The sequence below is a fragment of the Oncorhynchus clarkii genome, chromosome 12 (assembly GCF_045791955.1).
Source record: "Oncorhynchus clarkii lewisi isolate Uvic-CL-2024 chromosome 12, UVic_Ocla_1.0, whole genome shotgun sequence".
Taxonomy (NCBI): Eukaryota; Metazoa; Chordata; class Actinopteri; order Salmoniformes; family Salmonidae; genus Oncorhynchus; species Oncorhynchus clarkii.
Genome location: NC_092158.1, coordinates 67,818,398 through 67,846,186, shown reverse-complemented (window position 1 = coordinate 67,846,186; position 27,789 = coordinate 67,818,398). Strand labels below are relative to the sequence as shown.

Sequence of the window (27,789 nt, the reverse complement as noted above, 5' to 3'; positions counted from 1 at the left end):
GGCCGGAGTTGGCGGGTACGAAGGAGGCACTGGATGGCTTTTGTCTGTAGCTTTACGCTTAAACGAGAAGAGTATTTTTAAAATAGAGTTTACAAGCTGATATTTATATAAGATAAGCACTAAAATTGTTTAGATAAATCATTGGTATCCATTTTATAAAATTAACAAAATTTCCGACCATTCATTCATTCGAGTCAATTCTCTGTAAAGGTAAGTGGCTAGTTACTTCACCATAGCCTTCTGCGCTTTAGCGGTTTTCTCCCCCCCCAGCGTTAACCTTCTATTATGCACAATGCGCGATAAGCACATTTCAATAGGCCAATATATTGACCCTGCAATGTGCATCTTGCTACATTGTTGCATGCGGATTCTGCTTTTGAGTATTCACTTACATTGATTTCGCGCGAGGTCGTGTAGATTGCTCGTGCTATGATTCAGGTCAACATGGACGACTAACGTTAGTCATTCCGTCTCCAGAGCTCTGGGGGGAAAAAACCCTAGCACCACCATGTGAAACGGCTGCGGGAACGGGTTGGTTAATACATTGCAATTGTGCTTAGCCCTTTACAGTTACCGTGTTTGACCATGTTGTTATTTTGTTGCATTGCGTGATTGCCCGTTATTATTGATGTAGGAAAACGATTAGGTTGCTACATTTCATTGCCTTCTTTCAAGCAGGAATGTGTCTCGTCGAATTGGCTAATCATAAAAGAGAGGAAACGTGCGGTAGCAAAGAAATTACTGCTTATGATACAAATATATTTGCATCGATTTACAAGTGGCTACATTTGCATCATTTATTGGCATTGTCTGTTAACGTTAAAGCCACCAGCGAACTGCAGCGTGCACCTAAACTCAATTCTACCCAAATAGGGCAATGGAATCAGAAATCATCACCTTCTTGAAATTACTTACATTTTTAAATAAGCTGTTGAATTGCACATCAACGCTGCCACTCAAATGCGTTGTTTAGCCTACAAAATATGACACTGAAAAACGATGTCCTATTTAATTATGTTTTTAATACATTTGCGTTGTCAGTGTTTGTATGATAGTGATGTTTTACCAGCTTACCCCAATGTTCAGTTAAGAGGGGGTGGGGGTAAGCGTTTTCTTGGTGTTGTGTATTCTAAAGGATAAGAACCAGGATGTGTGTGCCACCCCCCTTTCTTCCTCCAGACCTTCTTGTTCTCACCATGTTGTTTTCTGCCAGTGGTTTGTAGTGATTGTGTGCTTTAGTTGATTGAACTGTATGTGGCATGACTGTGCATTGTCTAGATTTGAAACTTGACCCCTTCACCTGCTGAGTCTCATGTCATGTTATGTGTTTGACTGCATGATTGCTGGTTTGATTGAAATGATTGTGCTTCTGACATTTTAAACTTTCCTACGATATTGGTAGGTGTGCATTAGTCTACACCAAGTCAAGGCTACAGCCCAATAGAATGTTCAAGAACTCGTGTAGTCCCTACCCCCTGCCTAGATCATGTATTTGAGACGGGCACCAACCCCTAGGGCTCTCCTCTGGGAATCGCACCAACAGTGTACCATCATTTAGACTGTAGTCATAAATATGTCTGTAAATAGTGATGACAAACCGAGAGTGATTCTCGTCAAATGTGTTTTTCTGTGTATTTGTTTGCATTAGTTGCAGACTTGAAGTACAATCAATGCATGCCAGCTCTTTTAATAGAAACATATCGCCGCTCCATGCGTTTTAGTACTGACCACATAGTAGGAACTGTAGTCAAAGATTTAAAACAAATAACTGACCCAAGATAGACCACAGCCTGTTTTCCAATAGGTGCAAATGAATCATAGGCAGAACAAGCAAGGAGTTTGGCTGAGCCAAGCACGAGCTAGCGAGATCTTATTGGCGCTTTCTAGCATGTATTTGCATATTTATGTTAGGGAGAGCCCAGCAAAGGATAAAGTTTACATAACTTAGTCCATTCTGTTTGTAACAGATTCTAGTTTTGGTCACAACTGTATTGAGATCAAATGTTTTATAGATGAGAAAATTAGCAGGATGATGGCCAAAATCCATCTCGCTCCATCTTCTCCCACTTGCCGACCACTGGTCTTCCTCTCATCACCATATTTGGTGGTGAGTGGAAATGCCAGCTGGTTGCTTCACATTTATACATCCGATGAAACATCTGTCTCATTGTTCTGTCTCATTGTTCTATCTGTGCTGTAGTGGTATGCATGCATTACACGTTAGTAGTCGATTGACTGAGAGACGATACCATGTGTTCTTCCTACCAATGCCATTTTCTACTTCCATCTGTGATTTCCCCCTTATGCCTCTGATCCATAACCCCCCCCCCCCCCTTCTCGCCCTGTTTAGCTCTGTTGACAAGGAACCCACTGGTTCCACTGCCTCCTCCCAGCCTGAAAATGAGTGAGCCTACTGCTACCGCTACAGAAGCCCCTAGCGATGTGATCCCTAGTGTAACTACTGGTGTTACCACTGAAGGTGTAGATCAAGTTTCTACTAATGCAAACGGTAATCCATTGTTTCTGTTTTATGAATGCCATAGGGTTGAGTGGTGGACTGGCCAGCTTCGGCAGAATTTAAATGCACACAAGTGAAAATTCACTTGGGGGGGGGGGGGTAAAAGACAATGAACATAGCTTACCCATGATGTCGCACAAGGATTTAAGTTGATTGCCTTAGTCAATGTATGATATATTTTGGCTTGAAGTGGGAAATCCGAAGTGGTATCTACTTTCCGTGTCATTGCCATGTGTTTTCCCCTATGAGATGACGTGCTAATACTTTTCAGTCTACATTTTTTTTTCAGGGCTGGGTTTTATTTGAATGTTACAATCAACTAGCTTGGCATTTGTTTAATAATAAGAAAAACCTGCAAAGTTAGGTGGTGTTTTTGCATCTCCACATTTTAACCAGCAAATTATCATAATCTATTGGAGAATTTGTAAGTTTGACTTATTTTTTAGCTAGTCTGTAAAAAAACAAAAACATTTTGGGACCCTGATTTCCCCGTCGCCCCAAGTTGAATGGTTTTGACCACTAAAGTTTTGGGTGAATTCGTTTTGCAAGGCACGGTGTGCGGGGTTTGCTCTTTTTCGACTATTCCATTGGTCTTAAGAAGTCCTGGGGCATGGTCCTAGGGCTCAGGTCCTCCGAGAGAGAGAAAGAAAGAGAGAAGGAGAGAATTAGAGAACGCACACTTAGATTCACACAAGAATTCTCTGTCCACCTGCGGCAAGACTCATTTTCCCATTGCTTCACAACACGCTCCACTGCTTTGATTGGTGCAGCTAGAAACCACAATATCCTATAATGAAAATTTCAAGGAACTTGTTATATATTTTGTTGTGTTGTTACATTTGTATTGGTGTTCGTGTCCGATGCGCTTAGGGTGTGGTTGCATTTCATTTGCGTCTTGCATCATGAGCAAAGTCATTCAAATCAAATGTATTTATATAGCCCTTCGTACATCAGCTGATATCTCAAAGTGCTGTACAGAAACCCAGCCTAAAACCCCAAACAGCAAGCAATGCAGGTGTAGAAGCACGGTGGCTAGGAAAAACTCCCTAGAAAGGCCAAAACCTAGGAAGAAACCTAGAGAGGAACCAGGCTTTGTGGGGTGGCCAGTCCTCTTCTGGCTGTGCCGGGTGGAGATTATAACAGAACATGGCCAAGATGTTCAAATGTTCATAAATGACCAGCATGGTCGAATAATAATAATAAGGCAGAACAGTTGAAACTAGAGCAGCAGCACGGTCAGGTGGACTGGGGACAGCAAGGAGTCATCATGTCAGGTAGTCCTGGGGCATGGTCCTAGGGCTCAGGTCAGTTGAAACTGGAGCAGCAGCACGGCCAGGTGGACTGGGGACAGCAAGGAGTCATCATGTCAGGTAGTCCTGGGGCATGGTCCTAGGGCTCAGGTCCTCCGAGAGAGAGAAAGAAAGAGAGAAGGAGAGAATTAGAGAATGCACACTTAGATTCACACAGGACACCGAATAGGACAGGAGAAGTACTCCAGATATAACAAACTGACCCTAGCCCCCGACACATAAACTACTGCAGCATAAATACTGGAGGCTGAGACAGGAGGGGTCAGGAGACACTGTGGCCCCATCCGAGGACACCCCCGGACAGGGCCAAACAGGAAGGATATAACCCCACCCACTTTGCCAAAGCACAGCCCCCACACCACTAGAGGGATATCTTCAACCACCAACTTACCATCCTGAGACAAGGCTGAGTATAGCCCACAAAGACCTCCGCCACGGCACAACCCGGGGGGGGGGGGGGGGGGGGGGGGGCGCCAGCCCAGACAGGATGACCACATCAGTGAATCAACCCACTCAGGCGACGCACCCTCTCCAGGGACGGCATGAGAGAGCCCCAGTAAGCCAGTGACTCAGCCCCTGTAATAGGGTTAGAGGCAGAGAATCCCAGTGGAAAGAGGGGAACCGGCCAGGCAGAGACAGCAAGGGCGGTTCGTTGCTCCAGAGCCTTTCCGTTCACCTTCCCACTCTTGGGCCAGACTACACTCAATCATATGACCCACTGAAGAGATGAGTCTTCAGTAAAGACTTAAAGGTTGAGACCGAGTTTGCGTCTCTGACATGGGTAGGCAGACCGTTCCATAAAAATGGAGCTCTATAGGAGAAAGCCCTGCCTCCAGCTGTTTGCTTAGAAATTCTAGGGACAATTAGGAGGCCTGCGTCTTGTGACCGTAGCGTACGTGTAGGTATGTACGGCAGGACCAAATCAGAGAGATAGGTAGGAGCAAGCCCATGTAATGCTTTGTAGGTTAGCAGTAAAACCTTGAAATCAGCCCTTGCTTTGACAGGAAGCCAGTGTAAAGGCTAGCACTGGAGTAATATGATCAATTTTTTTGGTTCTAGTCAGGATTCTAGCAGCCGTATTTAGCACTAACTGAAGTTTATTTAGTGCTTTATCCGGGTAGCCGGAAAGTAGAGCATTGCAGTAGTCTAACCTAGAAGTGACAAAAGCATGGATTAATTTTTCTGCATCATTTTTGGACAGAAAGTTTCTGATTTTTGCAATGTTACGTAGATGGAAAAAAGCTGTCCTTGAAATGGTCTTGATATGTTCTTCAAAAGAGAGATCAGGGTCCAGAGTAACGCCGAGGTCCTTCACAGTTTTATTTGAGATGACTGTACAACCATTAAGATTAATTGTCAGATTCAACAGAAGATCTCTTTGTTTCTTGGGACCTAGAACAAGCATCTCTGTTTTGTCTGAGTTTAAAAGTAGAAAGTTTGCAGCCATCCACTTCCTTATGTCTGAAACACATGCTTCTAGCAAGGGCAATTTTGGGTCTTCACCATGTTTCATTGAAATGTACAGCTGTGTGTCATCCGCATAGCAGTGAAAGTTAACATTATGTTTTCGAATAACATCCCCAAAAGGTAAAATATATAGTGAAAACAATAGTGGTCCTAAAACGGAACCTTGAGGAACACCGAAATTTACAGTTGATTTGTCAGAGGACAAACCATTCACAGAGACAAACTGATATCTTTCCCGACAGATAAGATCTAAACCAGGCCAGAACTTGTCTGTGTAGAGCCATTTGGGTTTCCAATCTCTCCAAAAGAATGTGGTGATCGATGGTATGAAAAGCAGCACTACGGTCTAGGAGCACGAGGACAGATGCAGAGCCTCGGTCCGATGCCATTAAAATGTCATTTACCACCTTCAGTGCTACTGTCTTTCCAAGCTAGTCGGAAGACTTCGGGTTTGGTGTGGCGCCATTTCCGTTCCAATTTTCTGGAAGCTTGCTTCAGAGCTCGGGTATTTTCTGTGTACCAGGGAGCTAGTTTCTTATGAGAAATGTTTTTAATTTTTAGGGGTACAACTGCATCTAGGGTATTGCGCAAGGTTAAATTGAGTTCCTCAGTTAGGTGGTTAACTGATTTTTGTCCTCTGGCGTCCTTGGGTAGACAGAGGGAATCTGGAAGGACATCAAGGAATCTTTGGGTTGTCTGTCAATTTATAGCACGACTTTTGATGTTCCTTGGTTGGGGTCTGAGCAGATTATTTGTTGCAATTGCAAACGTAATAAAATGGTGGTCCGATAGTCCAGGATTATGAGGAAAAACATTAAGATCCACAACATTTATTCCATGGGACAAAACTAGGTCCAGCGTATGACTGTGACAGTGAGTGGGTCCAGAGACATGTTGGACAAAACCCACTGAGTCGATGATGGCTCCGAAAGCCTTTTGGAGTGGGTCTGTGGACTTTTCCATGTGAATATTAAAGTCACCAAAGATTAGAATATTATCTGCTATGACTACAAGGTCCGATAGGAATTCAGGAAACTCAGTGAGGAACGCTGTATATGGCCCAGGAGGCCTGTAAACAGTAGCTATAAAAAGTGATTGAGTAGGCTGCATAGATTTCATGACTAGAAGCTCAAAAGACGAAAACGTCTTTTTTTTTGTTGTAAATTGAAATTTGCTATCGTAAATGTTAGCAACACCTCCGCCTTTGCGGGATGCACGGGGGGGGATATGGTCTCTAGTGTAGCCAGGAGGTGAGGCCTCATTTAACACAGTAAATTGCTGATTTTGCTTGGCTGTAACGCAGCCAATGCGTGTTTGCAGCCCACCAACCAAATATTGCACTGTCTGTGTCCATTACAATGTAGAAAAACATGTCTCTAAACCTTTCATAGTTGTCCATATTAAAGGAGCTTCAACTTAAATCTTTCTATGGTGGATCAGCAGTCACAATTTTATGGAAAATCCCAGAACTTTGGAATCAACAATAGATAACTTTGCCACAGATAGTGGTTTCTTTCTGTAAATGCTTATGACAAATCCAGAACCAGCCCTAGCCACTTGGCTAATCTTTTGAATACGGTGTAGTTAAAAAGACCTAGCAACAACCGATAACATTAGCTAGCTAGATAAGGTTAGCTAGATAAGGCTATCATGCTAGCTAGCTACACTGACGGCAGTCAGTGCCATATTTGTTGATGTTTCTCCACTCCATGTGGAAAGCACCTCTGGAAGATCTCAATTGCATAATGCTCGCGTCCTCTCCTCGTCTCCTTCGCAAAACCCATTGGAGGATAATGTCAGAGGGGAGAGACCACTGGCTTTCTCATCCAATGGGTTTTGAGAAGGAGAGAGGATGCAAAGATTATGCAATTGAGATCTTTCCCTCTGCATTCCTACTCACCTCCAATTCTTGAATATGTAATGTAGCCTGCGTCATTCTTCAAAAGTTGAACCTAAACAAGCGCTTCTGCTCTAGAACAGGAATTACCTCAATATTTTTGCGTGGGGCATCCAGAGGATTCTCTCTGACTTGGCTGCCCACCTTGACAAGATTAGGGGGATATGTGCTAGGCTTGGGCGCTATTTTGTACAGTTTCTGACCTAAACTATACAAGTAACTCAAATGATACACAGTTTGCTGCACACGAATAACAAATATTAGCCAGCAAGGTTCTTGATCCAGGAGGGGATTCTCTGCTGTTAACAAGTGAATGCTTGATTTTGGAAGAATCTAACCACTTAGCTAGATAGCTAACAAGCTACTGAATTATCAAACCAATTGCAAAACTGCAGAGCATTTAGAACATTTTATATTTTATATATAATTAAAACAATTTAACCTTTTTATTTAACTAGGCAAGTCAGTTAAGAACAAATTACTATTTACAATGACGGCCAAACCCGGACAATGCTGGACCAATTGTGCGTCACCCTATGGGACTCCCAATCACGTTCGGATGTGATGCAGCCTGGATTTGAACCAGGGACTGCAGTGACGCCTCTTACACTGAGATGCAGTGCCTTAGACTGCTGCACCACTCGAGAGCCCTTAATAGTTATAAGATATCTAGTTGGCAAACATTTAGCTGTGAATTCCATATATATTATATCACCTGGCCCATGCTGTACGACAGCGAGTGACTCACAAGGCTCCGGCCTCTCGTCTTTGTGTGCTTGTAAACAAACACCAAGTGACTGATAATATTGAAATGGAAGGAGTATCAGACCACTGCAAATCTACCAAGACCTGGCCGTCCCTCTAAACTTTCAGCTCATACAAGGAGAAGACTGATCAGAGATGCAGCCAAGAGGCCCATGATCACTCTGGATGAACTGCAGAGATCTACAGCTGAGGTGGGAGACTCTGTCCATAGGACAACAATCAGTCGTATATTGCACAAATCTGGCCTTTATGGAAGAGTGGCAAGAAGAAAGCCATTTCTTAAAGATATCCATAAAAAGTGTTGTTTAAAGTTTGCCACAAGCCACCTGGGAGACACACCAAACATGTGGAAGAAGGTGCTCTGGTCAGATGAAACCAAAATTGAACTTTTTGGCAACAATGCAAAACGTTATGTTCGGCGTAAAAGCAACACAGCTGAACACACCATCCCCACTGTCAAACATGGTGGTGGCAGCATCATGGTTTGGGCCTGCTTTTCTTCAGCAGGGACAGGGAAGATGGTTAAAATTGATGGGAAGATGGATGGAGCCAAATACAGGACCATTCTGGAAGAAAACCTGATGGAGTCTGCAAAAGACCTGAGACTGGGAGGGAGATTTGTCTTCCAACAAGACAATGATCCAAAACATAAAGCAAAATCTACAATGGAATGGTTCAAAAATAAACATATCCAGGTGTTAGAATGGCCAAGTCAAAGTCCAGACCTGAATCAAATCGAGAATCTGTGGAAAGAACTGAAAACTGCTGTTCACAAATGCTCTCCATCCAACCTCACTGAGCTCGAGCTGTTTTGCAAGGAGGAATGGGAAAAAATGTCAGTCTCTCGATGTGCAAAACTTAGAGACATACCCCAAGCGACTTACAGCTGTAATCGCAGCAAAAGGTGGTGCTATAAAGTATTAACTTAAGGGGGCTGAATAATTTTGCACGCCCAATTTTTCAGTTTTTGATTTGTTAAAAAAGTTTGAAATATCCAATAAATGTCGTTCCACTTCATGATTGTGTCCCACTTGTTGTTGATTCTTCACAAAAAAATACAGTTTTATATCTTTATGTTTGAAGCCTGAAATGTGGCAAAAGGTCGCAAAGTTCAAGGGGGCCGAATACTTTCGCAAGGCACTGTAAGTAGCTACAAATTTTCAAATCTAATAAAACATTTTCAAATAAATAGTTTAAATTAGGGATGCACGATATATCGGTGAACATATCGGAATCGGATGATATTAGCTAAAAATGACATCGGTATCGGCCCAATGTCTAGTTTAACGCCAATGTGAAAAACTGATGTCAAAGCTGACGTGCATATTTATATAACTTAGGTACATGATGTAATGACGCAATGTAAAATTTTGCGCTGAACCTGCAACACAGCATTCCTGACCTAGCCCACAATGTCTGCTGTGTTGATCGAGCAGTCAACAAGTCGAGCAGTCATTTGAAAGAGTAAAGGCGAAATCCATTAATGCCAAGATAATGGAACTCATTGCTCTTGACAATCAACCGTTCTCTGTCGTGGGGTAACCGGCTACTCAATACCCAATATATTTTTTTCCAACGTCCTCCTCAGTTATCAGACTCCAAGACAGTATTGTTTTTCCTCAGGAGTAGTGTTCAATACACATAGGTTGACAAGAAACAATTGAAGGAATTTAATTCCTCTGTTTTAATTCCCAATTATAATTTAACACTGTCAATTCATAAGAATTTGTATGACCCTTATTTTATAGAAATAAACAGAGCCCGGTCTTAAAGTCAAATAGCAGCCTTTATTCACGAGAGTACTGAACACTATATAGTTTTACCACAGGTTATAAACTGAAAATGACGTCCTTAGTTCCAGCCCCAACCCGTGCCATCTCCGTTCCAGTACAAAGGCTGTATCTCAAGCCTTCCCACATCCGTCTCCCTACCAATTTAATATAATTTACGAGTCAAGGTTTTCTCGTGTAGATAAGCATTCTAGCGAGTCTGATTCGTTTGTACCACGGAACAGACAGTCATTGTTCTAACTCTTGACCACATTCTAATCCTTATTGTGGCTAGCTTCACATAGATGGGTTATTTTAGATGACACCTAGCTATATAGTTAGCTAACTATAGCTACTGAAACAGAGTGTCGTTTTGATATGTTTTTGGGGAAGAACATTGTTTAAATCTGTGAGCTAGCTAGCTTTTTTATTGACCAGCACTGTAGTTGTGCGAGACAACTATACCAGCATCATAGCATACGTATTGGTGAATCGTTGTGACATGAAATACGAGTGATAGTGTAATAACTAAAATTATGAACATGTTAAATTATTATGTGACATGCAGTCCTATTCAGGTCCTGATTGGTCAACAAGCTTATTTGTCACGTCAAATAGTGTTATTTGACGTATCTTTTTTGACATGCAAAGACCCAAACAGTGTTCCATAGAAATCCTGGTTGAGAATGAAATGACTGAACAACATAGCAAGTAAGTGAAAGAAATAGGTTTTGATTATGTTTTACTGGTAATGGGGATATATGCAAATGCCAACAAAATAACTTTTTGGTCAGTGTGTGTAAACTTTAACTAGGCAAGTCAGTTAACTTCTTATGGTATAGGGGACGGTTGCGTCCCACTTGGGCAAAAAACAGATAAAATGCAGCGCGCCAAATAAAATAAAAAAGATATAAAAATCAAACTTTCGTTAAATCACACATGTAAGATACTCAATTAAAGCCTCACTCGTGAATCCAGCCAACATGTCAGATTTTAAAAAGGCTTTTCGGGTGAAAGCATAGGAAGCTATTATCTGATGATAGCACAACAGTAAACAGAGGGTAGCATATTTCAACCCTACAGGCGCTACACAAAACGCAGAAATAAAATATAAAACATGCATTACCTTTGACGAGCTACTTTTGTTGGCACTCCAATATGTTCCATAAACATCACAATTGGTCCTTTTCTTCGATTAATTCCGTCCATATATATCCAGATGTCCATTTATTTGACTTGTTTGATCCATTAAAAAAACAGCTTCCAAAAAACGCAACGTCACTACAAAATATTTCAAAAGTTGCCTATAAACTTTGCCAAAATATTTCAAACTACTTTTGAAATACAACTTCAGGTATTTTTAAACGTTAATAATCGATCAAATTGTAGACGGGTCTATCTGTTCAATACAGGAAGACAGCAAACCAACGCTGCTTTTCACGTCTTGTGCAACTCAACAGTGTTACCCAGCCTAATATGTACTGCATTGTGTCCACCCTCCACACACATTTGTCAACTATGCACTCATCTGTTACTGTTTGCTTTGATCATCATCCTTTACACAATCCCGTTTGTCCTCAGATTTCAGATATCCATGAATCATATAAACTCAGCAAAAGAAAAACATCCCCACTGTCAACTGCATTTATTTTCAGCAAACTTAACATGTGTAAATATTTGTATGAACATAACAAGATTCAACAACTGAGACATAAACTGAACAAGTTCCACAGACATGTGACTATCAAATGGAATAATATGTCCCTGAACAAAGGGGGGGGGGGTCAAAATCAAAGTAACAGTCAGTATCTGGTGTGGCCACCAGCTGCATTAAGTACTGCAGTGCATCTCCTCCTCATGGACTGCACCAGATTTGCCAGTTCTTGCTGTGAGATGTTACCCCACCTGCTAGTTCCCGGATGATTCTGGGGGAATGGCCCTAGCCCTCACTCTCCGATCCAACAGGTCCCAGACATGCTCAATGGGATTGAGATCTGGGCTCTTCGCTGGCCATGGCAGAACACTGACATTCCTGTCTTGCAGGAAATCACACACGGAACGAGAAGTATAGCTGGTGGCATTGTCATGCTTGAGGGTCATGTCAGGATGAGCCTGCAGGAAGGGTACCACATGAGGGAGGAGGATGTCTACCCTGTAACGCACAGCGTTACGATTGCCTGCAATGACGACAAGCTCAGTCTGATGATCCTGTGACACACCGCCCCAGACCATGACAGACCCTCCACCTCGATCCCACTCCAGAGTACAGGCCTCGGTGTAACGCTCATTCCTTTGACGATAAACGCAAATCCGACCATCAATCCTGGTGAGACAAAACCGCGGCATGTCAATGAAGAGTACTTTTTGCCAGTCCTGTCTGGTCCAGCGACGGTGGGTTTGTGCTCATGGGCGATGTTGTTGCCGGTGATGTCTGGTGAGGACCTGCCTTACAACCGGCCTACAAGCCCTCAGTCCAGCCCCTCTCAGCCAATTGGGGACAGTCTGAGCACTGATGGAGGGATTGTGCATTCCTGGTGTAACTCGGGCAGTTGTTGTTGCCATCCTGTACCTGTCACGCAGGTGTGATGTTCGGATGTACCGATCCTGTGCAGGTGTCGTTACACGTGGTCTGCCACTGCGAGGACGATCAGCTGTCCATCTGTCTCCCTGTAGTGCTGTCTTATGCGTCTCACAGTATGGACATTGCAATTTATTGCCCTGGCCACATCTGCAGTCCTCATGCCTCCTTGCAGCATGCCTAAGGCACGTTCACATGGATGAGCAGGGATCCTGGGCATCTTTATTTTGGTGTTTTTCAGAGTCAGTAGAAATGTCTCTTTAGTGTCCCAAGTTTTCATAGCTATGCCCTTAATTGCCTACCATCTGTAAGCTTTTAGTGTCTTAATTAACCACCGTTCCACTGGTGCATGTTCATTAATTGTTTGTGGTTCATTAAACAAGCATGGGAAACAGTGTTTAAAACCTTTTGTGACTAGGGGGCAGTATTTTCATTTTTGGAAAAATAACGTTCTCGTAGTAAACGGGATATTTTCTCAGGACAAGATGCTAGAATATGCATATAATTGACACCTTAGGATAGAAAACACTCTAAAGTTTCCAAAACTGTAAAAATATTGTCTGTGAGTATAACAGAACTGATATTGCAGGCGAAAGCCTGAGAAAAATCCAATCCGGAAGTGCCTCATGTTTTGAAAGCGCTGCGTTCCGATGCGTCCCTATTGAGCAGTGAATGGGCTATCAACCAGATTACTTTTTCTCCGTATTCCCCAAGGTGTCTACAGCATTGTGACGTAGTTTTACGCATTTATGTTGAAGAATACCCGTAAGCGGCTACATTGTGCAACTGGTCAACTAATGGCTCCCAGAGTGATTCTCGCGTAAAATACAGAGGTAGCCATTATTCCAATCGGTCCTACTGAATCACCAATTGTCCTGGTGGATATATTATCGAATAGATATTTGAAAAACACCTTGAGGTTTGATTATAAACAATGTTTGCCATGTTTCCGTCAATATTATGGAGCTAATTTGGAATATTTTTCTGTGTTTTCGTGACTGCAATTTCCGGGCGATTTCAGCCAAACGTGAAGAACAAACGGAGCTATTTCGCCTACAAAAATATTATTTTTGGGAAAAAAGGAACATTGGCTATCTAACTGGGAGTCTCGTGAGTGAAAACATCCGAAGCTCATCAAAGGTAAACTATTTAATTTGATTGCTTTTCTGATTACCGTGACCAAGTTACCTGCTGCTAGCTGGACAAAATGCTATGCTAGGCTATCGACAAACTTACACATGCTTGTCTAGCTTTGGCTGTAAAGCATATTTTGAAAATCTGAGATGACAGGGTGATTAACAAAAGGCTAAGCTGTGTCTCAATAGATTTCACTTGTGATTTTCATGAATAGGAATATTTTCTAGGAATATTTATGTCCGTTGCGTTATGCTAATTAGTGTCAGTCGATGATTACGCTCCCTCATGCGGGATGGGGAGTCACTAGAGGTTAAACCCTTTACAATGAAGATCTGTAAAGTTATTTGGATTTTTAACAATTATCTTTGAAAGACAGGGTGCAGTCTAGATGTCGACCGATTATGATTTTTCAACGCCAATACCGATACCAATTATTGTAGGACCAAAAAAAGCCGATACCGATTAATCGGCCAATTTTGTTTTCAATTATTTTGTATTATTTAAAAAAATATATATTTTATTTGTAATAATGACAATTACAACAATACAAAATTAACACTTATTTTAACTTAATATAATACATCAATAAAATCAATATAGCCTCAAATAAATAATGAAACATGTTCAATTTGGTTTAAATAATGCAAAAACAAAGTGTTGGAAAAGAAAGTAAAAGTGCAATATGTGCCATGTAAAAAAGCTAACGTTTAAGTTCCTTGCTCAGAACATGAGAACAAAGAAAGCAGGTGGTTCCTTTTAACATGAGTCTTCAATATTCCCAGGTAAGAAGTTTTAGGTTGTAGGAATTATAGGACAATTTATCTCCATACGATTTGTATTTCATATACCTTTGATTATTGGATGTTCTTATAGGCACTTTAGTATTGTCAGTGTAACAGTATAGCTTCCGTCCCTCTCCTCGCCCCTACTTGGCTCTAACCAGGAACACATCAAAAACAGCCACCCTCGAAGCAGCGTTACCCATTGCTCCACAAATACTGCGGCGGAACAACCACTCCAAGTCTCAGAGCGAGTGACGTTTGAACCGCTATTAGCGCGCACCCCGCTAACTAGCTAGCCATTTCACATCGGTTACACCAGCCTAATCTCGGGAGTTGATAGGCTTGAAGTCATAAACAGCGCAATGCTTGAAGCACAGCGACGAGCTGCTGGCAAAACGCACGAAAGTGCTGTTTGAATGAATGCTTACGAGCCTGCTGGTGCCTACCATCGCTCAGTGACTGCTCTATCAAATCATAGACTTAATTCGAACATAATAACACACAGAAATACGAGCTTAAGGTCATTAATATGGTTGAACCCGGAAACTATCATCTCGAAAACAAGACGTTTATTCTTTCAGTGAAATGAGGAACTGTTCCGTATTTTATCTAACGGGTGGCATCCATAACTGTAAATATTCCTGTTACATTGCACAACCTTCCATTTTTATGTCATTATTACGTAAAATTCTGGCAAATTAGGCGGCCCAAACTGTTGCATATTCACTGACTCCTGGTGCAATGAACGCAAGAGACGTGACACAATTTCACCTGGTTAATATTGCCTGCTAACCTGGATTTCTTTTAGCTAAATATGCAGGTTTAAAAATATATACTTCTGTGTATTGATTTTAAGAAAGGCATTGGTGTTTATGGCTAGGTACGATTGTGCTTCTTTCGCAAATGCGCTTTTGTTAAATCATCCCACGTTTGGCGAAGTTGGCTGTTTTTGTTATGAAGAAATAGTCTTCAGAGTTCGCAACGAGCCAGGTTAGCAGGCAATATTAACTAAATATGCAGGTTTAAAAATATATACTTGTGTATTGATTTTAAGAAAGGCATTGATGTTTATGGTTAGGTACACATTGGAGCAAGACAGTCCTTTTTTGCATATACGCACCACATCGATTATATGCAACGCAGGACACGCTAGATAAACTAGTAATATCATCAACCATGTGTAGTTAACTAGTGATTATGATTGATTGTTTTTATAAGATACGTTTAATGCTAGCTAGCAACTTACCTTGGCTTCTTACTGCATTCGCGTCTCCTCGTGGAGTGCAACGTAATCAGGTGGTTAGAGCGTTGGACTAGTTTAACTGTAAGTTTGCAAGATTGAATCCCCGAGCTGACAAGGTAAAAATCTGTCATTCTGCCCCTGAACAAGGCAGTTAACCTACCGTTCCTAGGCCGTCATTGAAAATAAGAATGTGTTCTTAACTGACTTGCCTAGTTAAATAAAGGTGTAAAAAAAAAAATGTGTCCAAAAATACCGATTTCCGATTGTTATGAAAACTTGAAATCGACCCTAATTAATCGGCCCATTCCGAATAATCGGTCGACCTCTAGTGCAGTCCAGCTCTTTAACATTATGGTCCAAGCTAGATGTGGATTTATAGTTTCATAAACCTTGGTTATTCTTTTTTTCGGATAGTCTGTAGTCTATCTGTAGATGCTCTATCAGTAACATTTAGACAAATGATCTGCTCAGCTTAACCTTTATCCTAACTCTAAACGTAAACTTTACCCTAACCCTTATTTTAAACCTAACCTTAGCATGCAGTTGCTTATCAACAGATGAACCGTTTGTTGATAGACCATCTGTAGATGCTCCACAGATTCTATCCAAATAAACTGACCGAAACCTTTCATTGGCTTTGACGCCTCTTATCCTTTGCCCAACCTGTATATTTTTATTTATTTATTTATTTCACCTTTATTTAACCAGGTAGGCAAGTTGAGAACAAGTTCTCATTTACAATTGCGACCTGGCCAAGATAAAGCAAAGCAGTTCGACACATACAACGACACAGAGTTACACATGGAGTAAAACAAACAGAGTCAATAATACAGTAGAAACAAGTCTATATACAATGTGAGCAAATGAGGTGAGATAAGGGAGGTAAAGGCAAAAAGGCCATGGTGGCAAAGTAGATACAATATAGCAAGTAAAACACTGGAATGGTAGATTTGCAATGGGAGAATGTGCAAAGTAGAAATAAAAATAATGGGGGTGCAAAGGAGCAAAATAAATAAATAAATTAAATACAGTAGGGAAAGAGGTAGTTGTTTGGGCTAAATTATAGGTGGGCTATGTACAGGTGCAGTAATCTGTGAGCTGCTCTGACAGTTGGTGCTTAAAGCTAGTGAGGGAGATAAGTGTTTCCAGTTTCAGAGATTTTTGTAGTTTGTTCCAGTCATTGGCAGCAGAGAACTGGAAGGAGAGGCGGCCAAAGAAAGAATTGGTTTTGGGGGTGACTAGAGAGATATACCTGCTGGAGCGTGTGCTACAGGTGGGAGATGCAATGGTGACCAGCGAGCTGAGATAAGGGGGGACTTTACCTAGCAGGGTCTTGTAGATGACATGGAGCCAGTGGGTTTGGCGACGAGTATGAAGCGAGGGCCAGCCAACGAGAGCGTACAGGTCGCAATGGTGGGTAGTATATGGGGCTTTGGTGACAAAACGGATTGCACTGTGATAGACTGCATCCAATTTGTTGAGTAGGGTATTGGAGGCTATTTTGTAAATGACATCGCCAAAGTCGAGGATTGGTAGGATGGTCAGTTTTACAAGGGTATGTTTGGCAGCATGAGTGAAGGATGCTTTGTTGCGAAATAGGAAGCCAATTCTAGATTTAACTTTGGATTGGAGATGTTTGATATGGGTCTGGAAGGAGAGTTTACAGTCTAACCAGACACCTAAGTATTTGTAGTTGTCCACGTATTCTAAGTCGGAGCCGTCCAGAGTAGTAATGTTGGACAGGCGGGTAGGTACAGGTAGCGATCGGTTGAAGAGCATGCATTTAGTTTTACTTGTATTTAAGAGCAATTGGAGGCCACGGAAGGAGAGTTGTATGGCATTGAAGCTTGCCTGGAGGGTTGTTAACACAGTGTCCAAAGAAGGGCCAGAAGTATACAGAATGGTGTCGTCTGCGTAGAGGTGGATCAGAGACTCACCAGCAGCAAGAGCGACCTCATTGATGTATACAGAGAAGAGAGTCGGTCCAAGAATTGAACCCTGTGGCACCCCCATAGAGACTGCCAGAGGTCCGGACAGCAGACCCTCCGATTTGACACACTGAACTCTATCAGAGAAGTAGTTGGTGAACCAGGCGAGGCAATCATTTGAGAAACCAAGGCTGTCGAGTCTGCCGATGAGGATGTGGTGATTGACAGAGTCGAAAGCCTTGGCCAGATCAATGAATACGGCTGCACAGTAATGTTTCTTATCGATGGCGGTTAAGATATCATTTAGGACCTTGAGCGTGGCAAAGGTGCACCCATGACCAGCTCTGAAACCAGATTGCATAGCAGAGAAGGTATGGTGAGATTCGAAATGGTCGGTAATCTGTTTGTTGACTTGGCTTTCGAAGACCTTAGAAAGGCATGGTAGGATAGATATAGGTCTGTGGCAGTTTGGGTCAAGAGTGATATATTTTTATATGTCCTTGAAATGTTCAATCCTTGGGTCAAGTCCCCATACCGGACACCTTAAAACTACCCCAGGAGAATACCAAACTAATTTAACTCCCTCTAAAAACAAATCCACGAGGGTCAGTTGGAGGATCTCTCTTTTGAATACAGAAACTCATCGCCATGGTTTGGTTATATTGACAGAGTTACAAAAAACCAATTGAAAGTGGATCAGTCAGATGTTAGTGATTCAGATCCAGAGATCTTGAGGCACACTGAAGCCTACGTCAGAGAACCCGTCTCTGCATAGTCCTCTACAATTCCATGAGCTGTAATGAAGAAAGGGTTGGCAAACAGGGTTGATAATTAAAAGGTACGAAGGTTGCAGGGACGAAAACTAGTCACCTTTCGGCTGTAAGCCAACGAGTGATGTGCTTTTTGAGCAATACCGGCTGCATCAAAGGCTCAGCCAATGGTTTACATAACATCAGAATGCAGCGCAGCAAGCGACTGCAGAGACAACCAATTTGCGAGTTTCAACATCGGTGCGTGATCTGGAAAGACGGCATAGAGTAGAAAGGCAGTTATAGCAGCTCGTCCCCTGAACGATAACGAAGAGTTAACGTTAGGTGAGCTGCCTGACCACGGAGACGGGGGTGAGGAGGTGATGATGCGTACTTCATGAGCTGTATCCGAAAACCAACTGGCATTTGGAAAGTTTGAGGTGAGGTAGAAAGTGGGGTGGAACAAGTATTATTAGCATTGTTAAGTATCTTGCTAGCTGGGTCAAATTCTCCGTTAGCTAGCCAGATAAATGTTGAGCAACATTAGCCAACTTAACTGATCAAATAATTGAGTTTGTGTGAAAATGAGCTGGCTAATAAAGTCAGCAACATCAGATGAGCTAACATTAGTAACCTAACCAATTCGCTATAGTATTAACTGTTTTACGACTCCTTGCCGTTCCTCACGTTGTGTTAACTTTGCTTACTGGATCCTGGTAATCTGTGTGAAATGTTAACGAATTAACCACTATCTGTTAACGCATGTTTTCCCTCTACAGTATGTGGTTAGTTTTCAGAATGAGAGAATTAGGTGAGAATGAGGCATTGCTCATTAAACAAGTGAATTCAGGGATCAAGTGTAGCTGGGCATGGGTTAAGCTGGATGCCACTATAGAGGTGAAAGGAACACCACACACTTTCCCTCTTTCTCACTTTTTCTGGCACATTGTAGAACATATGCCCACATGCAGAAATTGTATGATGTGCAATGTAGCCCAAATATATTGCTTTTGTTGTGTTGAACTTGCCAGTAATGTGTGTGTGAGGGGGGATTATATATATATTTTTAACTCAATTAATGTAATTTTTGCACGCATGTAGCCTTGTGCACTTGATCATCTACTATAGTGGCCACTATAATAGAGCAAAAATAGAATGCCTGTGTGTTTCATTCTATTTCTACTTTAAGATGTTTTTTCCCCAACTGCAATATAGGTGTGTGGTCACAAGTGTTCTATTATAAAGGCTGTCAAGGCTAACTGCAATATTACTGTATTGTTTTTTTCTCACTACTTGCGTGTCATTTGCGGTAAAGTCTAGGCAACAAATAACATTGGATTGCTTACATGTTTTAGCTGAGTTAGGTTCACATTAACCACTTTATTTTACACAGAGACTAATCATGTAGATCATATTCTTTGTTGTTTAATTAGTTAAAACCTGCCTTCATCCTAGCAGGGATTTTGTTTTGTTGTTGCATGTTTTCAATGCAATTAAAAAAAAATAAGTCACCTTTTTGGGCCCTCACCAGTTTGCATCCCTGAGGTTGCCATGCTGGAACTGCTGCTTAATTGCAGAAATTACATAATTTGTATTTTGATTGGCAAAGCAAGTCCAACAAATGTCTTTGGGACGATTCCCACCTGTGTAACATGACTCAACCTGACCGTAGTGAAGTGTGACCATAATCATTCGGACTTATATCCGTGAACAAAGTCTATGAAGTCTAACCAAACTGTTCTGCACTCCTCCCCTTCACCAGAGCCCCTCAAGGAAGAGGTCAAGTTGGCGGCAACAGCAGGCAAGAAGCAGACCAAGAAGAAGGTGGAGGAGGTGGTAGAGGAAGAGGAGGAGGAATATGTGGTGGAGAAGGTGCTGGACCGACGGGTGGTAAAGGGACGCGTTGAGTTTCTGCTCAAATGGAAAGGCTTCTCAGAGTGAGTGAAGAATGTAATGCTTGTAATGCTAGTCACATATAAATTACGTTGGCATACATTACATACAATCCTGTGTACATTTATTGGTTTATAATTTTTCATCTCTTTATTGGTACCCATGGGGTAGTGTAGCTGCGGGTCTTGTCACCATGCAACAGGATTTGTCATACCCACTGGGCCCTCTGGATCTGCAACAGGCCGGGCATATTGGTTTCCGTTTTCCTCACAGAGCATGTTGTGCAAGGTCAACAATGGTTTCCACGGTCTCTGTCTTAAGACGAGTGGTCGTGTGGAACACTTGCCAGCGGTTGGCAAAGTACAGTGCATTCGGAACGTATTCAGACCCCTTTACTTTTTCCATATTTTGTTACTTGATGAAGCAAAATCGTGTTTTTAGTTATTTTATTTTGTATACATTTCTATCACATTTACTTAAGTATTCAGGCCCTTTACTTAGTACTTTGTTGAAGGACCTTTGGCTGTGATTGCAGCCTTGATTCTTCTTGGGTATGACACTACAAGCTAGGCAGACCTGTATTTGGGGAGTGTTTCCCATTCCTCTCTGCAGATCCTCTCGAGCTCTGTCAGGTTGGATGGTAAGCGTTGCTTCACAGCTATTTTCAAGTCTCTCCAGGGATGTTCGATTGAGTTCAAGTCCGAGCTCCTGCTTGGCCACTCAAGGACATTCAGAGACTTGTCCCGAAGCCACTCCTGTGTTGTTTTCACTGTGTGCTTAGGGTTGTTGTCCTGTTGGAAGGAGAACCTTCACTTCACTGAGGTCCTGATCACCCTGTAGTAGGTTTATCAAGAATTTATCTGTACTTCGCACCGTTCATCTTTGCCTCGATCCTGACTAGTCTCCCAGTCCCTGCCGCTGAAAAACATCCCCACAGCATGATGCTGCCACCACCATGCTTCACTGTAGGGATAGTGCCAGGTTTCCTCCAGCTGTGACGCTTGGCATTCAGGCCAAAAAGTTAAATCTTGGTTAAATCTTGGTTTCATTGGTTTCATCAGACCAGAGAATCTTGTTTCTCATGGTCTGAGTCTTGTTGCCTTTTGGCAAACTCCAAGCTGGCTGTCATGCCTTTTACTGCAGAGTGGCTTCCATCTGGCCACTCTACCTTAAAGGTCTGATTGGTGGAGTGCTGCAGAGATGGTTGTCCTTCTGGAAAATTCTCCCATCTCCACAGAGTAACTCTAGAGCTCTGTCAGAGTGACCATTGGGTCCTTGATCACCTCCCTGACCAAGGCCCTTCTCCCCCGATGGCTCAGTTTGGCTAGGGGGCCAGCTCTAGGAAGAGTCTTTGCAAGTCTCTGGAATGATTTTAGAGACTGTTGCATGTCCAATACAAAATTGGAAGGACAGGCTCTTGTAGGTCTCACCTGCACAAAGACACTGATTACCAAATAAGGGTTACAAACCAAGACAACAAGTCAACCCAGCTAGCTGCAAACTTAACTAGCTAAAAGATACACTTGTGTTTTATTTAGCATTTAAGAGCTCAGAACATTATATGGGCATTGTGAGAAAAAGTCAACCATGAAGCCAGCTGGCTATATATGCCCACATGCTAGCCAACACCAAACGTTAGAAATATAGCTGCAAGAAACATTTTAAATAATGCTAGCTAACATATTGTTTACATGTTTTGTGTGGCTAGCAAATGAGCATACATAGTCAGCTGGCTAGCTTTTACTTGTCTTCATGGTTGTCTCTTAGGCACCGTGACAATCTAATATCAAACATTTAAACATTAGGACAGCTATCGCTCGCCAGTTGCCAGGAATCGCAGAATTGCTGTCTTTTGAAGTTAGTGTCTTGCTTCCCGATTAGAGGGGCCACCAACTCCACCAGCTGGGAAATATTATGGAACTGGGCTACATCACCCAACTTCAGCTCCTGACAAAAGTTTGCGTAGGCTCCTTTAGGGCACTCTAAAAATGTTATATATATATTTTTTTACCTAATTCCGTTAATCCCCCCCCCCCCCCTCCGATTTTCCCAGTTCTTCAATTTTTCGCTCCAAACAAAGCACATTTTTTAAATAAAACAACAACAAAATTGGATGTATGTACACAACAATGCTTAAACCATACCAGGAGACCACTTGAGGTCTGGGAAAAATCTAAGACATTTACATTTTTGGGTGTAGATACCCTTTATATTCAAGTGTGCAATCTGGCACCAGCAAAATACCTATAGCACACAGTATTTCAGATTTGTTAAACAAATCACTACTGGATTCATGCAAATAATCAATTCTGCCAGGTAGGCACAGACTACTGTTGTAGTTAACATTTAAATGAGAATGTTTTTGGGAAGGTCTTTCCATCTGCCAGAAGACGGTTGTAAATCACATCATCGCTAATGGCTTTGTGGTAGACAAACGCGCGCGCACAGGGGCTTTTCCGCACCGTTGCCTCTTCTAAGTTAACGGAAAATATGAATCCCGTAGGCTATTTGTTCAGGTCTTTATTATAATCTTGGGTAAATAAATGTTCTAATTAATACAATACATTTAGTTGATGTCCTAAGTTAAATACATGTTTGTCGTTGAATTCCATTTTAATGTCTGGATTCTGTCCGGGTTCTCCATATCGTAGATTTTTAATAGGGCCCTACTCTTTGTTCTTGGCACTGCATAAGCCAAAGCCTGCTACCTAATCTCCTTTCCTTTTTGTTGGCTGTTTTTGCTCTTGTTGGTTGTTCTCATCGTTCGACAAAAAGTCAATAGCCATCTCAAACACTTCCAACTTTTTCTGGTCCATGGTGACACAGTGACTTGTGACTTGGTTGGTCTTCAGCTGCTGTATATTTGGCATCTGTCTGTTTTACTACTTCGTCTTCCAGTGTTGCCGTGGTAGTCCTGCCACACTGGGCCCTGCCCCTTTTTTTTCATGCACTTTTATAACATCGGACTGACCTCAATTGTTAGTTGGGCCATGGGCTGGGGAGGGGGGGTTGAAACGGAATCTGATGGTTGTAGCCCAGGTATAAATGGACCTTTTTACACTATTTGTTTACCACAGTGAGGACAATACATGGGAACCGCAGGACAACCTGGATTGCCCTGACCTGATTGCTGAGTACATGCAGAATCATCATAACAAAAAAGAAAGTTACAAGAAAGAGTCTGGTGGCAAGAGGAAAGCTGGTGAGTCCGACACAGAGGCAGGGGGTGAAGAAGGCAGGCCCAAGAAGAGGAAAGATGAGGTGAGAACCTGTACTTCGCTTCAATATTAAAGAACATGCCTGAAACCATAGACCGTGAACGTAGTCCTGTACTGAACCTTCTCCCCCTTCTCTCCGTCGCTCTCCTTATCTATCATTCTTACAGGCAGAGAAGCCCAGAGGCTTTGCTCGTGGACTTGACCCCGAACGGATCATTGGAGCCACAGACTCCAGTGGAGAGCTGATGTTCCTCATGAAATGGTGAGTTCTGGGCAGCATTGGGATTTTGACACTTTTCGCTATATGTTACTGGGAGAGTGGGACATACAACTGGTTTAAGTGGCTTCACCCTTAAATTCTGTCTCCACAGGAAGAACAGTGATGAGGCGGACCTGGTGCCGGCCAAGGAGGCCAACATTAAATGTCCACAGGTGGTCATATCCTTCTACGAGGAGCGTCTGACATGGCACTCCTACCCCACTGAGGAGGAAGAGAAGAAGGATGATAAGAACTAGCCACAGGTCCAGGATGAAGGGGAAGGGGGTACAGAGGGTGGGGTTTAGAGTGGTGGGGAGGGACAGAGAAGCTGATTTGTTTCAAAAGCTTCATTCTACAAACCCGGACTGTTGAAACTAAAACAGAGGTTGACAGATGGGTGGGGATGATGGGAAGACTTGTCAAGGAGGTGGGTTGGGGGGCATGGGTAAATAGAACTCGTAAGTCTCAAGATCACTTTATCAGGCCTCACTTTTGGGTCTTATCAGCTAGGACCATGGGATATGTAGTTTTCAGTCCCTGAGCACTGAATTGCTTTAAAATCACCAGCTCCTCTTACTGTAGCTTCGCCTCAGAAAAGCTTTTGTCGAAATACACTTGAGTGAGCGAGGTATCACTACAGCAGCTGAGTTTACAAAATGGAAGGGTCAGATTCCAAAACATGATCCAGCAAACGTTCTCCGCTAATTCAATTGAAATAGCCAATCTTAATTTCCAGTTTTCCTGTGTGAAATGTTGAAGTTGATTTCTAGTCAGAACATTATCTTGTACCTACACATCCCTCATCGAGCAACTTGCAGTGCTTTTTGTTTCTCTTTCGACGTTTTAAGTGTTGGCACCTGCCCTCCCTTGCCATATCATTATCATATAATGTGTAAATAGTTGTGGTTTTATTTGGTTATGAGAGCGATCTAAGAAGGATTCTATTTGAGTGTTTTGGATGTTCAGACTGGAGTTAACCTAGATTCTGGTCTTTAAGTGTTACGCATAGGTGTATAGAGTTGTGAACAATGGTGTGAAGCAGGGTTTCCGTTAGGAAAATGTGGTGCTGGACATTTGACTGGCAGCATTTTAATTTACCGGACATTTGAGACATTTTCCCGACCCATATGAATTGTGTGCGTAACCTGCTTAGGGCGTACAGCCACGGTGCTCCGAATGACAGAGATCACTTTTACGTGATGGTGATTCATCTAAAAAGAACATGCAAATGGAGGACGCAACGGCGTGCATCCTTACCGAATTCCAATGCGCACTTTGAAGATGTTTAGAACAACTGTCCACGTGTACTTGTCCTCAGCCAACAAGACGAGTAACGAACAGCAAAAATCACCTGCCTATGTCAGTCTACTATCCCCCACAGTGGAACAATAAACCTATTTATTGGTCAGCTTGTCGTTCTGTGCGAGAAAGAAATGGTCTACTCCAAACAGATTCTGGGACAGTTGTGGGACGACAGATCCCAAATTCATCCAACCAGTAGGCCTAGGCTACATAAAACAAAACAGAAACATTTAAAGCAATGAGGCGGATGCTACCGATCAGAACGTTTAGCTTAAAATGTTGATCAACTATTATTTCTTCACACTTCGCGAATGTTTGTTCCGTAATGCAATTGTGAGCGGTTTCATGGGATGAAAATATCCATTTGATCTCCCCTCTTAATCTAAAGATGCAACAACTAGAATGGGTTGCTAATATGACTAGGATTGTGACTTTCAATACTGGACAATGACAGAAAGTTGATTTGAAAATGAGAGAAATAGGCTGCTGGTTTCAATGGCATACGGAACTCTAAATTGCCTTCACGTTTCTACGGTCGGATGTTGGCTAGGCTACTTTGAAGCAAGGGAAGACATGCCTCATAATATGAAGTAAAACATTCAGGTTTCAAACAATTAAGTTTTTAAAAAAAAAATGCATACTGCCTCCATTTCATTGCTAAGTGGTGTGTGACGCGCTGAAGCCTGCATATTGTTGCCTAGGCACTTAAAATAAGGGCGCTTCTATTGCCAGTTAAGAAATTAAATAGTAGCTATTTTTAATGATGGCCATCATCTTATTTCAACACACGATTGCATTTAGTTGTGCAATGATTGGGCTTGTAAAAGCACGTTTGACTCCAGCAGCAAGGAACACGCTGTTTGAGAAGCTGTACCAGCAGCTCCTCTGTTCTGACAGATTTTCCACTCAAATTAGGCTCTGCATCTGTATGCTGTGTGCATGTGATAAGATGCATAAAGACTAACGAAAATACACAAACGGCAATTTAATTCCACCAAATTATGCAAATGAACCTATAGACTGATAATCTTGACCGGTCATTTGCATCGACTGGTATTTCCATCAATTAAAGGGCTAAAAAGCATTATTTTTCAATGGGATTTTTTTTCTTCTCACAGAGGATTGGCCGGCGGCAATTTTATTTATCTGCATTTCACTTTTTTTTAATTGGCCAAAAGCCGGCGAATTACTAGCCAACAGAATCCCTGGTATGGAGCAACTCACTTTGTTGTAGAACACCAGTATGATCTATGTAACCTGAGTTGTTTGTAGGCTCGTACCCATGGCTAATAAAACTTGATTGGTGTGATCCACTTTCCTGTCAGATAACATACCGGCAATAAGTAAGAAGCTACAGACGAAGATGCGAAAGACAGGCTTTCACTCAGATTCATCTTTGGTGGAAAGCTTCATTTACTATAACGTCCACATAGTCTGTCCCGCTTTTCTTGTCGAGCTCTTCCCATGTGCAGTACATGCTCACCATTCACAGGCTTCCTTGAGGTGATTGGGGGCTTTTGGGAGGTTTGGCATTGCCGTCAAACTGCACTGTAAATACGTGGATTTGGATTAAGGGGGTGGGAAGGGTTGGGCCCAGTCAATGCCTATGGTTGGCTGTGATTGTGAAGATGGGATGGACAAAAAAAAAGAAAGTGTTTTCTTGCAATGCAACCAACATAAGCCAGTAATGCAAGTGTCAAATCCCTCCCAAGAGGTGTACACAGAGGTAAATGTAGTGTCTATGCCAGGGCTCTCCAACCCTGTACCTAGAGAGCTACAGTCCTTTATATTTTTGCTCCAACTCTAATCTAGCACACCTGATTGTCATAATTAGCTGGTTGATAAGCTGAATCGGGTCAATTAAAACGGGAATCTATTGGAGAGTACCTCTCCAGGAACAGGGTTGGAATGCCCTGGTCTATGCACATGCCTCTGTTTTACTAAACCCCTGTTTTTAAATAAAGACTGGTCCCTAGGTATAGTCTATATTGTGACTCAAAGTAAACACAGCGGTTTTATGGTGACCTGTTTATAGTGTAAAGTAAATATATTCAAGGTGTTGACAGCCCACGTGAATATAGATCAATCTAGCAACTTATCCATCTCACACAACTGACAAAAAAGATGATGGGCCTCCTGCCCAAGAAATCGCAAGACCAGATCATGATGGCCTCCAACTCAGCTAATTCTACTTTCAGACTTTACCTTTGAGCTCTGATGTTAATACTCGCCCAGTCTGGACCTGTTATATTAAAATGAGCTGCCAATTAAAGATCTGACACCCTCAGAGGTGGGTGGATTATATTCGAGTTTGGTTTGTGGGGCTTAGCTACCGCTGGCTTAATTGCAGAATTGTTCACTGCTCTACTGCATCTGAATATTCCTCTTCTTAAAAAAAAAAAAAAAAAAATCCTAAATTGTTAAGTCATTGATTTAATCACAGATTGTAATAGCTTGAATGAAAGTGTTAATCGATTGAACTGATTAATCGTGACTAACATTTTAAATGTTGAGGTACTGAAGACAACCACCTGTACCAGGGGTTTTACAGCCCTGGTATAGAGCCTGTTGCCTTGGATTGATTTTGCATTGGCATTTTACTGCTCATTTTAACATTACAAGTCTAAGAGGGCTGTATATCTTTTCTAATATACTAGACCGGAAGATTTCTATATATATATACACAGTATATCCTAGACAAGTGGCTCATATGTAACCTTTTTAGTTATTTTGTCTTTGACTCTTTCTCGTGTCTACTGAAGATACATCTCATTGCATGTTTCTTGCTTTCAATCAATGTCACCATTTAAAGTGGTTACTTTTACTTGTATAAATGTTTTTGGACAATAAATCTTTTTTTGTTAACAATGGCGTTTCATATAATTTGATGAAACAAGTTAACTTGTAATTCTTTAGTACGTATAAGTATTATTAGTAATATCACTCAATCGTCAAGGCAAAAAGGGATCAAAAA

The 27,789-nt window shown here is 42.0% G+C and overlaps 1 protein-coding gene across 2 annotated transcripts; it reads left to right on the top strand.

Annotated features, from left to right (window-relative positions):
• LOC139421093 (chromobox protein homolog 1-like) lies at positions 1–27,683 on the top strand. 2 transcript variants are annotated; one of them, XM_071171627.1, is made up of 6 exons: positions 1–210; positions 2,351–2,509; positions 19,906–20,080; positions 23,114–23,297; positions 23,422–23,516; positions 23,626–27,683. In XM_071171627.1, the coding sequence occupies exons 2-6, from the start codon at positions 2,401–2,403 to the stop codon at positions 23,768–23,770; spliced, it is 708 nt and encodes a 235-aa protein (XP_071027728.1). In that variant the 5' UTR covers positions 1–210; positions 2,351–2,400; the 3' UTR covers positions 23,771–27,683. The 2 variants fall into 2 exon arrangements, with proteins under 2 accessions (XP_071027728.1, XP_071027729.1); XM_071171628.1 differs by lacking the exon at positions 1–210 and adding an exon at positions 478–552 and having other exon boundaries at positions 23,626–23,796.
• Positions 27,684–27,789: the final 106 nt, after the last annotated feature.

Excerpts from the sequence above, each read along its gene's own strand:
- LOC139421093 (XM_071171627.1), top strand. The coding sequence starts at position 2,401 with ATGAGTGAGCCTACTGCTACCGCTACAGAAGCCCCTAGCGATGTGATC. Across the intron at positions 2,510-19,905 it reads AGTTTCTACTAATGCAAACG|AGCCCCTCAAGGAAGAGGTC; the intron begins GTAATCCATTGT and ends CCCCTTCACCAG. Across the intron at positions 20,081-23,113 it reads AAATGGAAAGGCTTCTCAGA|TGAGGACAATACATGGGAAC; the intron begins GTGAGTGAAGAA and ends TGTTTACCACAG.